A 14,259-nucleotide genomic window follows, 5' to 3' on the forward strand; every position below is an offset into this window, starting at 1 on the left:
GATTGTGTGTGGTGTGTTTGTGGTTAATTGTTGATGTAGAAAAAAGAGCTTGGGGTGATGTTGTCTTTTTCTTTGATTCATGATCAAATACCTGCAGAACTGATGCCATAAGCCTCTGGTGTACTCTGTGTTCAGTGCTAATTAGCACTGGTTAGCATGCTAACACACTACGCTAAGATGGTGAATGCAGTAAAGTTATACCTGCTAAACATCAACACTGTGAGCATGTTAGCATTTAGCCAACAGCATTTAACTAAGTATTCAAGTACTGTAAAAATTTAAGGTATTTGTTATTTCTGTTGTACTAATACTACACTAAATCTCAGTGGTAAATACTCCACTATTCACTCCACTACATTGTCAGACAACTTTGGTTACTTTTCAGATTACAGAATTCATGATTTTGGCGATAAACGGAAGAATGAAGTGTTTTGTTTTATGTGATATCCAACAACCAAACCGGCCAGATCTGAAGTTCACTTCAGTAGACGATAAATAGTTTGCTTCAAAGCGTCTTCTGTGCAACTTCAAATTAAGTTAAGGCCAAACACCATTAGGACAGACAAGTGTCTCATTTTTAACACACTGGCCTAAAGAGGAGCTTCCATCTCCTCCATCACATCAATGATCCTAAAATAGACCAGCAGCAGTGCCTCATAACAAGTAGTGCGAATTGCTCTGACAGGCCCCAGACAAAGCACAGTCCCACAGCTTCACAACAGTCCAGTCTCATAGTAACACGGCGGAGACGAATTCCATCACAGCTCCAGTAACGGTGCCTCATGTTTGCCATTAAATTCGATTCGGATAGCAGGAGAGACTTTCTAAACTGTGTGATGAAGCACTCGTAACAGAGAGGCGGTAAACAGATGAAGTGGGCTGCTATCTGATTTCTCACTTCGAGTCAGGATTGCAGGAGTTAACCACTTGTTAATTATAAATGAATATTCCTTTGGTTGAGGTTGCAGAGAAAGCTTCTGCACTGGTTCCTGCCTTTGTTTCCTGGTGCGAGCCTGAGCTCATCAAATTTGAAGAGCTTTTTTGAAAACCGTATTTTTTCGTTTTCTCAGTTTGACTGTCACACCTCGAAATGTTCTGCCAGGAAAAGAAGAAAAAATATTAACTATTAAACCAAAAATTGTGAAATGCGCAGTCGAGGATTGTACTGAACAACATTATACTGAGAAGTGTTTCTAACTGTCGCTCCCATTCATATACACTTGACAGTTCACTGACCAAAAAGGTTGTCACATTTATTTAGCAGAATTAGTTACTTGTAGTTACTCATAGAGATCCTCGGCTCCTTTCTTCAGCTCTCAGGCCGCTTGCCCCTGAATGGCAGAGGGTGAATGACTTCAGGGTCACAGGAGGAGGGGGATGCGAGGAAGCATAATGAAAAACAAACCTTGTGTCAAGCATTTTCTCTCATACTTTCCTAGCTATCTGTGAATCTTTGCTTGGTTTACCTGGACTTTGTCTGTTTATTGGATTTTTGGTTCTGGTCTGCTTCCTGTTGGATTGATTTGTCTGATTGGACTGCTTTTTCTGTGGATTTAACCTTTTGCCTGCCTCACCACCCTGGTATCTGTTTTTGTTTGACTACATCTTTGAACTGCCCCGGCTCTGCCTCTGCAGTTGGGTCTCATCTCTTTTTTTCCTTGATAAGCTGTTTGAAAAGTCGCAACAAAAGAAAACACAAGAGTCTATCAATCACCAGTGGTTTCCAACCCTTTTTTTTGTCTTGTGGCTTGTTTCTAGTTTGCCCTCCTCATCACATTTCTGATGTCTGAGCTGTTTGCACTTCCAACAAATAGACATTTGTCCTCTAAACTTCTCAGAATTTTTTATTTGAATAAGCGTTTATGACCCAAAGATCTTATTTCTCAGAAAAAGGAAACTGCCCCCCCCCCCCCCAAAAAAAATCCCTCCCAACAAACAAAAACACAAGCACAGGCAGGGCCAGCGGTTCACTTCAGGTCAGTGGTGACTTTGTAAACCCGATGGCTCAGTGCAGTGAGGCGGAAAAAGATGCTGACACACGTGGCCGGATGTTTTACGGGAAAACGCTGCTAATGACGGTAAAGAATCAGCGTAACGGAAGGCAGAGTGAGAATATTATCACCACGACGGATCTGACGCGCGCAGTCCTTGAACAGAGCACAAGGGCCATGTGTGAGTGTGTCATTAGCGCTTGAGAGTGAGATGCTGAGAGGATGCGGGTGTTCATGCGTGTACGCTCACCCTCTGCCCTACTTTCTGACTGGTGATGCTGCAGAAAGGAGGAGGAGAGGGAATATCCCATAATGCCACGCTGCTCGTCCCATGGGCCAGATGGATGGATGGATGGACGGACGGACGGACAGATAGACACAGGCGGATGATGGATGGAGAGAAGGATGGTTATATGGGTGGATGGATGTTGCGGTTTGTTGTGGTCCTCACGCACTGAACGTGTTTATTGTCACCGCCCTCATAGAAGCTCGCGCTTTCGTAGTTTGTAAAATCTGTGTCAAACAGAAACAATCAAATACTCAACTTCCGGTTATATATTATAAAATTAAAGCTTTGTTTAAGTAGGGGCTTTATACGGTATGATAAGAAACTCCACCACAGTTATGGTGGAGACCACTTAATTGCAAGGTTCATGGCTCCATGTTTGTCCATAACAACAGTACTCCCTTCCTAAACCATTTACCCAGAATTTTTGAACGTGAGCATTTGCTGTCTTGACGTTATAGAGAATCATTTATGATTGATTTCAGACTGCAAATCGTAATTGAATTACACAGCTTATTTACCTATTTACCCGTTGAATTGCGTCTAAAAGATTTTGAGCTTGAAAAATTATACCCACAAATAAATTCTAATACTTTCTACCCATGAACGCACAAAGTTCAGCTTTTATTTTGAAGGTTGTGACGCTCTATTTCCGGGCTTGCGTCGGTAGCTTGACGTAGCTCTTCTCCAGTTGGTCAGCGGCTCGTGAGTGCAGTTCGGTCTGTCGTCCAGGCGGCTGCGCGTGCTGCCGTGCCTGGCTGCAGTATATTTCGATCAACGACCAGAAACCACAGGGGTCGAGACGCTGAAAACGCCAAAGTTTTTGATTCATTCCTCCCAGAACCTTTCGATTCTCCTGCCCACCACTGGCATCTGTGTCCACTCACAAGCCGAGGGAGAGAGGTGTCGGGGGTCCAGCACGGGGCGAGACAGTGAGGACCGACCAGCATGGACCCCCAAGTGAAAGACAGAACCAGTCCGGCGACGGGAGGCTTCAGCGGGCGCCTGGCCTCTTTGGGAGCCGATGGGGGTGACTCGGAATCCGGAGCCGGCTCGGAGGAGGCTGCCGTGGGCTGCTGCAGCGACACGTTCAGCAGTCTGCCGGACATGGAGCAGGAGACACTGGAGGAGAAATTAAGAGGACTGGCGTTCAGAAAACAGACCTCGTATCGGTGAGTGGGGAGCTGGGAGGATGCTGGGACAGGATACTGCTCACAGGAGGGATATGTTGGTGCTTGTTTGTGCGTGTGTCTCACTGCCAGTGCTGTTTGAATAATACTCAAAGTCTGCCATGAATCTCGTTATCTTCGCCTTCACGTTTCTTTAAAGGTTACAAGCTAACGCTATTGTGGGAATTGCATGTTAGCGAGCCAAAGCTCATAAACACAACAGAGGACACAAAGAGAGTGAGGGATCAGATTAGAGGCGTTTTTGCTCATTTGAAAGCCAAATTTTCATCCACACATGCTCCGGTGTGGAAGCCCTGACTCGTCCATACCAGCCACGTTTCACTCACCCACTCACCTTTGTGTTGTTAACAATCTCAACATGGTATTGATAAACGCACACAGCATTTAAGGCTGTTAGCTAACAGTGTTAGCTGTTAGTTAGGACCAAAGCAATGTTTCATAGACAACAATGCGTGTGTGTTTGTGTGTGTGTATTTCCCGGTGGTGTTGTAACCCTGTTGTGTTGGAGCATGTGAAGGGGGTTAGGGGGAGAAGTGGTATTGATTTTTGGTTAGAGTGTGTGTGTGTGTGTGAATGCCAGCAGCAGCAGCAGCCTGACACCCTGGTGTGACTGGCAGCTGCCGTTGATAGTGAAAACTGGCCAGAGACCAAACACACACACTCACACACACAGCAGTTTTGGTTGTCAAATGTCACTGTGAGGAATGCGTGGCATCTATCTATCTGTCTGTCAATGTGTGTGTGTGTCGGTATAGTCTCTGTTTACGCTCCCAACTGTGTGTGTGTCAACCTAACTTTGCTGGAAAATGATTTGGAGGTCACATCAATCATTTTAACTTGTTTGTGCCCGATTGACTTGTTTGTGTCCAATTTGGGCCACTGTGGCAAAGCAAAGCGACAGTTCGTGCATCCAGAATCCAAAAAACCCAACTTTAATGTCAAAGTGCCGGCGTCGTTGTAAGGGCAAACCTGGCCATAAGGTCGTTTATCTGCCCTCCACAGATTACGTTTGCGTTTCAGACTTTCATCTTCACTCTGTATTTATGTTTTCACTCGATACATTAATTTCAACTAAAAGTTTAAGAAGCTTCGTATTAGCTCAACACGGAGCCTTTCATTTCACCAGTAATTGGTGTCCCAATCAGATTATATATGAAAACAGAATAAACTGCTCATTTGGGAAGGAAATTCTTCTAATTTGAAAAAGGGATGGTGAAGTATAATCCTATTACAGTCCATTCAACAGATGACAGTCTGTCCTGCTGATTATTGTTCATTTGTTTTTGAAGACACCCACTTGAGTTACATGTACTGTAAGGCAGACGCGTAACCCGGGGAAGACACACCACTCTTTCACTTTTATTGGATCATCATTTACACAGTCCCTCTTCCTCTGGGTGTTTTCCACAGGGAAACTGTTTCTGGTTAAGTGAGGTTTCCAGGAGATTGTTCTTCTGGGGAGTGCCACAGCTGGCCTCTCTGATTTTATAACCGCATGATGGTTTGTTCTGGTAAATCTGTTGCCTCAGCCAAAAAAAAAAAAACAAACAAACAAAAAAAACAACCCAGCAATAAACTGGCGAATGGGTGGATTTGGTAGGTTGTGTATGTCAAAACCCTAGTCTAGTGTTGGGATGCAAAATATGGATTATTATTATTATTATTTTTTACACTCAGCCAATACTGGTAACCAATAATCATCTGCTTCTTATGACCGATACCAGTGAAATAACTTATAATTCCACACTGCTAGCAAAAGCCACAGAAATTGTTGTGAGGCAGCAAGCTACACCTCCAAAAATCTTGCCTGTCCTCAAAGCAGTACTTCATCATTTTCACAAATATGTTGATTTGCTTTGTTTAGATCGATTGATAGAGACTGACGATGAATATGAAGCTACAGCAAAAGACTGGCCTATCTTAGCATGAGGACTGGAAACACAGGGGAAAGGCTGGCTTTGTGGGTGTCACCCTGCCAATACCTCTGAAATCTGATTTCCACATTTTATCTTGTTTGTTTAATCAGCACAAAATCTGACATGTAAAAACAAGTTTTAGTTTTAAAGTGAAGGACTATTTCTTTTCCAAAATCTCCGCTGGTTGCTTGGCAACCTCATGTTGACAACCACAATATCGAACTATTCATTTTACTTGGAGACTGGACTGGGATCAGCACAACTGAAGGGGTTAGGTACACTACAGAAGGCTCACTTAAAAGTGCTGCTTTTCGTATTTAGTGTTTCTTTGTATGTAATTGAAATGGGAAGGGGAGTTAAAGCAACAGGATCACTACATTTTGGATACAAAGAAAAATATAGACTGGAAGAATATTTTCCACCGTCTGCTCTGCAGCCTTTTCCAGTCATTTTAGTCTGTGCTCATATATTGTAAAGGACTGGAATCCCGATTTGGATTAATTTCAGTTGGAAAGAGAACATTTGGCTCTTCTGCAGCCATTGTTTACTATCAACAACAATGCTTTTTGCTGAGGGAGGATTTTACTGTTAATGAAGAAGTGCTTTGCATGTTGCATATACTCACTCGCTTTTTATTCTGGACTACAAAGCAAAGTTTGCTTTACCATATTTTCAGTCCTCCACGGTATTTCACTGTATGTTAGGATTGCATGAATGCTGTCTGGTACCTTTAATTATGCCAAATAAATCTGCCTTCTCTAGCACTTCTGTACTGTACATCACGATTGCAGGGACACACAGTGTCAGCGTCAGTTACATCCCATGTCTCGGTGTTGTCTCGACCTTTTGACCTTTTCGGATAAAGCTATGGATAATCCGTGAACCTTCCTCCTCACAGAATCAGCCATGTGGAAAAAATGGCATTAGCCAGTCCAGGGAGATGGTTTGTAAGAAGGTAGTTTACATAGCTTTGAAGTGGCCAGTGCCAAGAAACGAATTACCATATGTGGCAATATGAAAGAGCTGAGAAATGATGCTGTTGAACATCAAAGGTAGAGAGTGTGTGTGAGTGTGTGTGTGTGGAGGTTGTGGTATTATGTGTTTACGGCAGCGTAAGGCACGTGTAACTTATCTGCCAGACATTCGTCACACTTTGTCTGCAAATGTGTGTGTGTGTGTGTGTGTGTGTGTTCCAAGAATACTGTCCCTCCTTTTATCTATTCTTAGATGTCTCACCCGTCTGCCTGCATGACAGGCTTTCCTCAGTCAGAAAGACATTTGCTTTGTGTGCGTGCGCGTGTGTGCGTGTGTGTGTGCACCAACCAGTTAGTCAGCACACCAGTTAGTCTGTTAGACATTACTTCAATTAGCTAGTCAGTCAACCAGCTGGAGTCTCAATCTGTAAGCAAGTTAGTGAGTCATTTAGGGTTGTTTTTCTGGGCCCTTTCTGCCTATCTGTGACAGCCAGTTGGTCAGCGTTTCATTTGAACATTTCTGGGATTATCCAGCTGTCACCGAGTCAGTACCTGAGCTCATAAAGCGCTACAAACGTCCACTGTTCCCAAATCTTTATTTCCTTTATACACAGACTTGAACAATCCATCCTGAACACTCTTTCTCAAGTCCTAATGCACCTAAATCCAATACCTACAGGTCTACAATGTTTATACCCTTACTGGAATACCCTGTTACTAACGTCACAGCTGACTGATGGCTGTAATAAGATGAACATATAAAATATTCAGTGCCACTTAGAGCTACTTGGCTGGCCTGTTATGTATGATCATTAGGGATGTCATGATACCAGAAAACTGCAAGTGAAAGTCCATGATTCTCGATACCCAGTTTGATATTTATTTATTTCCCTTAACTGTAGAGCACAAATTCATTAAAATCTGTGAACTCTCCTCTTTCTCCTCCTCCTTCTCCTCCTCCTCCTCCTTTGCCATGATAATTCATCCACCTGACTGGTGTGGCATATCAAGATGCTGATTTAACAGCATATTCATTGAACGGGTCTGCCATGAGCTGGGCACAGTAAAACGTTGCTCTAAAATGTGCACTTTTGTGACGCACCACAACGCCTCAATGTGGCCAGTTTTGAGGCTGCGTGCAGTTGGCATGCTGACTGTCCACTGGAGCATGATGTTCGTGTCACTGCCATAAAGCCACTACAAAACCAGGATAAGCATGAGAAACTGTGAAGCATGGCTACTCAGCTTTTTAAACGGAATTTAAAACAGAAGGTGAGGCGGGTCTCTGGTTGTTATTGTAAGTTTGCACACTGTTGCTGAATAATACAAGCAGTTATGGCTCCTGTCATTTCCCCAGCTGGTTGAACCTGGATCCACTTTTTGTTTCCTTTCTGTGACTGTTTGTTTATTTGCACATGGATTTATTTGTCCCACTGTCAAACACTGTCCCCTTCTTTAAACCTAAAAGATGTAATCACTGTCATGATTCAGATTTGGACCATGCAGACTCCATATGGGGCCTTTAGGGATTACCTGAATCTCTAGTAGAGCCTCCACCTGACCAACTAAGTTGCTGACCCCCGACCCTGACTCTGCTGGTAAAAATGCCAACATGACTAGTTTCCCAAAGCGGGGGGAAAAAACACAAAGAAACAAGCGCTTTGTTTTGTCAGCTTATCATGTGGTGAGATTTCACCACCGCCTTCGTGGGAAATGTCGCAGAAACAAACTGCCTCAGGGCAGGATGTTGTAACATTATCCCTCCACTATTTACAGCCCACTTCACAAACAACGGATCACAATAAGTGCTTGTCATAGCACAGTCCAATATACTGTGTGTTTCATGTCTTCTTGTCTTCTGTGAGACAATGTACAGAGAAGGGACGGGGAAGAAAAACTGGTGAGACATGGGGAAAAACAAGAGGAGAGGGACAAACATAAAAAGATATAGATGTATCTCATGTTGCTACCGCTGCGCACCACCTGCAGGGGTAAACAGTGATCAAAGGCCTTTCATCATTTGATGCTGCCAGAATATAAAACTCTCTTTTCAGCCTTCAATTAGGACAAAACACAGAGGGAGAACAGAGGAGGGGATAAAAAAATAAAAAATAAAACAAAAAAACGATGGGTAAAGAGAGAATGACTCAAGATGTATGAGGTGCACAAATAAGAGGAAGGAAAACAAATGCACGACGGTCGTGACCGATTGGCGCTGATGCATCGTAAGACAATTACCGTAATACAATTTGGAGAACTGATATATTTGGTTGAGCAATAAAAGTTAACTTGAGCTAAAAATTAAAAAAGCCGGCTAACTTGTATAACTTCAGAGACCGTCTTCCGGCATTAGTAGACAGCGTTTAAGGGCCCTGATTTATTTTTAACAGTTAAAGCCTCAGCTGCCGCTTGCTAATGATGAGCACGATGATGAAAAGCTCACCGGTCTTCCAGAAAAGATGTGTTCTTTCTTCACGCTAATTATTCATTGTTGTAAGTAATGTTGTCCACATTATGGACTTTTTTCCTTCTTCTTTGTTTAAAAAATGTACCTGGAGGTTTACAGCTGAGACGTACGTTTGAGTTGGGCTTTGCATTTAAGGCTGTATCAGATTTCATAGACATACTTACCTCGGGGCTCTTAAAGGCACTCATGAATTTTTAACTTTGCGATCTGAGTCCTTTTATATAAACAATATATGCAGGTCCACAGTTTAAGGGAAATAGATGTCTCAGCTGTAGAAAACTCTGTGATACTGTGCTGCTTACAGTAGTGGTGTAAGTGGGCATAGAGCAGTACAACAGCATTGACTTTCCCTGGGGAAATTAAGTTTGAAAGGCCAAGATGGGAGAAAATAATCATTACACATTACAAGGGACGCCAATCAACATATTTACTCATTTTGAACTGTTGAATTACTAAGGATAGGGATAGTACTCACATATAATCTTTTTTTATCTTTTGGTACAAAGTAAATATGTATGAGGTTTTGCTTTTTAAGTGTTTGGTATGAATCAGATTGTGATAGAACTGTTCAGAATGATGTACTTTCACATTCACACATATTCAAGAAATCACTGATGGGAATAAACATGAGAGTGCACTTAAATCAGAGGTCAGATTCTACAATTTCAGTCACATCTGTCACACCACATGTTCAGATGACACCGTGGTGCATAAGTCAGCAATCCTTGGTTTGCTAACTTGACTTTTTAGCCACCGTGAGGTCGACATTTTTTTTAGTGAAATATCTCAAAAAGTATTGGATGGATTGCACAGAAATTTCACACAGACATTCATTCAATCTCCTGACTTCTTATGTAGCGCCACCAATAGGTCAAAGTTTGAACTTATCCAGTGAAATATCCCAACATGTCCCAGATTGGCACAGAATTGGCACAGATGTTCATGGTTTCCAGATACATATATCCTAATGATTTTGGTGCTGCCCTGACACCTTGTCGTTCACATTCGTGCTTGTGAGTGAAATGTAAGTAGTGAATTGTTTGCCTTGAAATGGTGCACACATTCATTCAATAATCATAACACCCCGATGCTCTTGCTTGTTTTACTTCTTTTATGTAGTCTGCAGCTGATTAAATAATTAAATCCTTTTGTAAGAACAGCGAGATGAAATACGTGTTATTAACTAGCACAAATGGCCCTTTGCTTTGTTTTTGTTTTCCTTTCCTTTCTCCCATCAGAGTGGATTAAACTAATAAAATCAATAAGGGATAAAAGCTTTCACCTGAATACACCTGTACGTTCAGCAGCAGAAAGAGCTGCTCTCTTTTGTGTTTTATACAACCAGCCTATGGGTCGCTTTTCTAGTGCACTCTGTGTTAAATTCAGTGGAACGCTTGGCTCAGAGTCTGGGCAGCTTAAAGACACTCATGAATTTTTAAGCAGACAATCAGAGCACCAATTGTTGATGAAATGTTACTGACACAATTTCCCTCATCCTAAGAACGGTTGAGCAGATATATATATGCATATTTATGATACTCTTTTCCCGCAGGAGGAGGAGGAGGAGAGAGTAAGCTATATACATGTATGGATAATTCAAAAGACATAACAGGTCAGCTGCTGTTACATAAAAGTTCACTTGGCTTTTTTTCAACAGTCTTGTTAATGCCAGCTGTGGTTAGTCCCTTCACCTTGGATTATTATTTAATCTCCCAATTGCTTTCTCACTCAACTGATTGCTTATCAAGTTTATAAAGTGTCAGAAGCTAGTGAAAGACACATTTTTAAACTGAACGGCAATGTCCAGAACTCATGACCCGGGTTACTGAAGATAATCCTCACACCTTGTTTCTCAAAGAAACTATTTTCTTTCAGTATCGTTGTGCATCTACTCGTGGACGAGGGGTAAGCTAGCTAACGTTGCTGCCCTGCTGAGCTGAGCCCATTTTCCCTGTGGATTTTCCTCAGGTGCACTCAGAAGCAGCCATTATAAGACTACAGAGTCTACTGACCCTTGAGTGTGTAATTTGAATTTCATTAGTTACTTTTAACACATTAAATTTTGTGGCTCCTTTTAAAAGGCAGTGGGCCCCGACCTCTTGGAGTGAAGGTGAGATCAAACAGATTATAAAGAGTTTGTGCAGGGCGACTGCTGTGATACTGAAGGGAGTCGGTGTATCTTCTCCTGGTTCAGTCAAACAAGTTGAATAACGTGCCTGTGTGTGCTGGTGTGAGCGTAAGTGTGTGTTAATCATGATGATGTGGTGTGTTTCTCTGCTTCTCTGACTCACTAACACACACACACACACACACACACAAAGACAGACAGAGGTGTTAGTACATCCTTCCTCACCTTCCCTGAGCAGTGATGTTCCAGTTGGCTGGCGGTGTGTTTGTGTATGCATATCAATCACTTTCTGCTAAGAAGAAGAGGAATGATGATGTCTGTTTTAGGAACGGTAGTGAGATTTCTGAGTTCTCCCTCTCCTTTTCTGGCCTTTTCAGGAGTGTTTGAGAGTGCAAGTGTGTGTGTGTGTTGGGGGTTATTTGGCCCATAATGCAGTGTGCCGAGGTATTATGGGGGGGTTGGCTGACAGGAACCGGTCCTTATTAGTCGTCTGGCTGGCTGTAAGAGGCTTTTCATGCTTGAAAATTGAGCTGAAAAAAAAAGAGGGCAAAAAGGGGCGAAAGAGAAGAGAAAACAGAAGTGGATCTTCCTGGTAATAGAGAAGAAGAGAAACCTTGACTTGTTTAAGATTAGTCAATTACTTCCTCCTCTACCAGTTGAAGTGTTGTACATTTTATAAACTAACTTACAGTGCCTTTCTGTGACCTTTCTGTCAGGAAACACTAAAAAGAACAAACTGTCTCCTCTGTGGCCACAGAACATGACCAGGTGAAACTGTAATCAGCCAAAAGACAACAGCATGAATTAAGTAAGGCTGGGGGGCGGGGTAGCAGACAGGGCACTCTCCCCTGACATTTTATATACTGATGGTGTGTGTTTACATTCCTCAGATGTAAAGGAAAGAGGCACAGGGCAGGGAGAAGTTGTAAATTTTGTCAAGGTACACCACGAAGAAATGTTTCTTTTCTGCAAAAATAACTTCAAACATACAGCCCACGCACTCATCTTGGAGGAGTCCCATTAGACATGAAGGCCCATATAAAGAACATTGAGAAAAATGCACATAAAATGCTTTATTGTTACCATTTCTGCTTACAGGATTCTTAACTCATGAGTCAAGATTTACAGTTTTTTAATTCATTCATAAGCTGCTGCAGTGATATGGAGAAACTTCTCCTTCATTACATCCTGATGAAAACAAATCAAGGAAATGAACATGGTATGTTGTTAGGTGACTCTTAATAAGCCACAGCAGTACCACACTACCTGCTGGGTTTTAATGTTTATGATTGACATTGACTTGGTACTGTGTAAAACAGTGTAAGAAAAGCTGCCAGTAACAACCGAGGTCCTGCCTGTTGTGAAACGTTTTGCTGATTTGATTCTTCTTCTTTAGTTGCACTAAGACAATGTGTAAACATTTTTTATTCAACAGTCACCATAGAAAACAACTAAAGCTCGACAGGACGAACACATTCACACACTGACTGTGTGTAAACAAGGCCGGATGGACAGCAGGCTGAGTGATTGATTGAATGGCTCATTGACTGACCACCTGACTGCATTACTCTCTGAGCTGGAGGTTCTGAGTTTGAAGCCTGCTAATGCATCTTTTATCACGATACTGAAACCCTGTGCTTTGTTACCTGAAAGTCTGGGCTGTATGCTGCATCGCTGACTGACTGGTAGTCTCACTTTCTGGTTGCTAACTGCGTGAACAGTTGGTGGTGTGGGTGACGGGGCAGCTATAGTAATTATCTCTTTAGTTGGATGAAGAAGCAGTTGCGAACCTTGTGGCTTGGGGGGTAGGGACAGGATCACAAGTACACCTAAAATTGCTTGTCCATTTAGGGAAAAAAATAAAGAAACAAACAAATAAAACTAATTTTATTTTACGCTGCTGTTCCTGGGTGCTGGGTGAGCATCAGACAGTGGATGCATGCCTGGTGAAGAGACCTGAACAGAGCGCTAAGCGATAGACTGTGAGAAATTGGAAAAAGAATTTGTAACTACCACTGTGACTGTTCCCTGAAAGACAACGCAGAAGGTGGCACTCGCCTCTAAACCGGTGGCCTCTCGAGGGACCAGCAGTCGTGTTTTCCTGGTTTGCGTTTGTACTTTTACAGTAGCGTCTCCTCTCTGCCTTCCAACAGGCCCATCTGTCTCGTTCGAGCCGATAATGAACCTGCAGAGTAGACTGCTGAGGTGTCACTGACTCCATCACCGCTGTTGAAACTCTAACAGTCTTCCTCTCTGTCTCGCGCTTGCATTAGTTCCAGCTCGGTTTAGTGGCACGACATGTACAAACGTTTGCATTGCAGAACATGTCGCGGGGAATACAGGAAACTAAAAAACAAAACAGTACGAGAAAACAGAAAACAAACCCTGCTGAAGCAACACTTCATATAAAAATACTATTAGGAGATTAAAATACCTCATGTACTGTCCATTATACAGACACTTAGTGTATGATACATAAATCTGTAACAATTGAAGCTAATTAATCAGCTGTTTGACAGAAAAACAAAATACAGCGATTTTGGTAGCAAATTCAATTCTTTGTCAAGTGAAAATCTTCTTTTTCCCGCAAATGAAATGGAAGCTTTTTCACCTTGTAGCAGCATCACAAAGCAGCAGCTTTTTTAAAAACAAACTTAATTTCATTCTGTATTTTTGGAGTTTATTTCAGTGTCTTGGTAAAAGTAGGGAAAAGCATCTCTCACATGCCTGCACAACTTTAATTACCTGACCATGACCCATGTCACATTTTTGACACCTCATCCTTCATTTTGGTTTTCAGCTCTCAGACTTCTGATTCGGAGCTTTTTTGCCAGATGGATTCCTCAGCTAAGGGACTTACAAAAGGGCATTATTATTATTAGTTTCGATTTATTCTCATCGTTGTATCGTCTGCTGTAATCATCTTTTAAATGCATTTCAAAGGTTTTGATGGATGAGTGAGATCGGCGGCGCTGATGCCAAATGGTTTGCGCTGACTAATTTGGTGAAGCTCACAGCCAGCTGCTCCATCACATCCAGAGAAGAGAGCTTTGGGTTTTATTCTGTCGGCTTCAGGTGGGACCAGAACGATCTTCATTTTAGAGAAAGTGAGTTGTTCTTACATCTCTCTATCTGTTTCTCCACCACATGCTCTACATCTGCGTCCCTCCGTGTTTATAGGCTTCTGTTAATATGCACACACGTACACTACGCTGAATGTAAACATGTATGTGCTGTGCGGATTAACTCTGGCCTTTTGGAAGTGTCTTCCGTGTGTGTGTGTGTGTGTGTGAGTGTGCGCAGGTAG

At 42.4% G+C, this 14,259-nt stretch overlaps 1 protein-coding gene across 5 annotated transcripts in view; it reads left to right on the forward strand.

Moving 5' to 3' along the window:
* Positions 1–2,969: 2,969 nt before the first annotated feature.
* The window catches only part of dgki (diacylglycerol kinase, iota), a 63,320-nt gene continuing 52,030 nt past the window's right edge, over positions 2,970–14,259 (forward strand). For all 5 annotated transcript variants that reach the window (XM_046378425.1, XM_046378429.1, XM_046378428.1 and 2 more), the window contains exon 1: positions 2,970–3,449. In XM_046378425.1, the coding sequence (XP_046234381.1) occupies positions 3,226–3,449 (224 nt within the window). In that variant the 5' untranslated portion in view covers positions 2,970–3,225. The remainder of the gene's footprint in view (positions 3,450–14,259) is intronic.

This window comes from Scatophagus argus, chromosome 22, assembly GCF_020382885.2.
Source record: "Scatophagus argus isolate fScaArg1 chromosome 22, fScaArg1.pri, whole genome shotgun sequence".
Classification (NCBI taxonomy): Eukaryota; Metazoa; Chordata; class Actinopteri; family Scatophagidae; genus Scatophagus; species Scatophagus argus.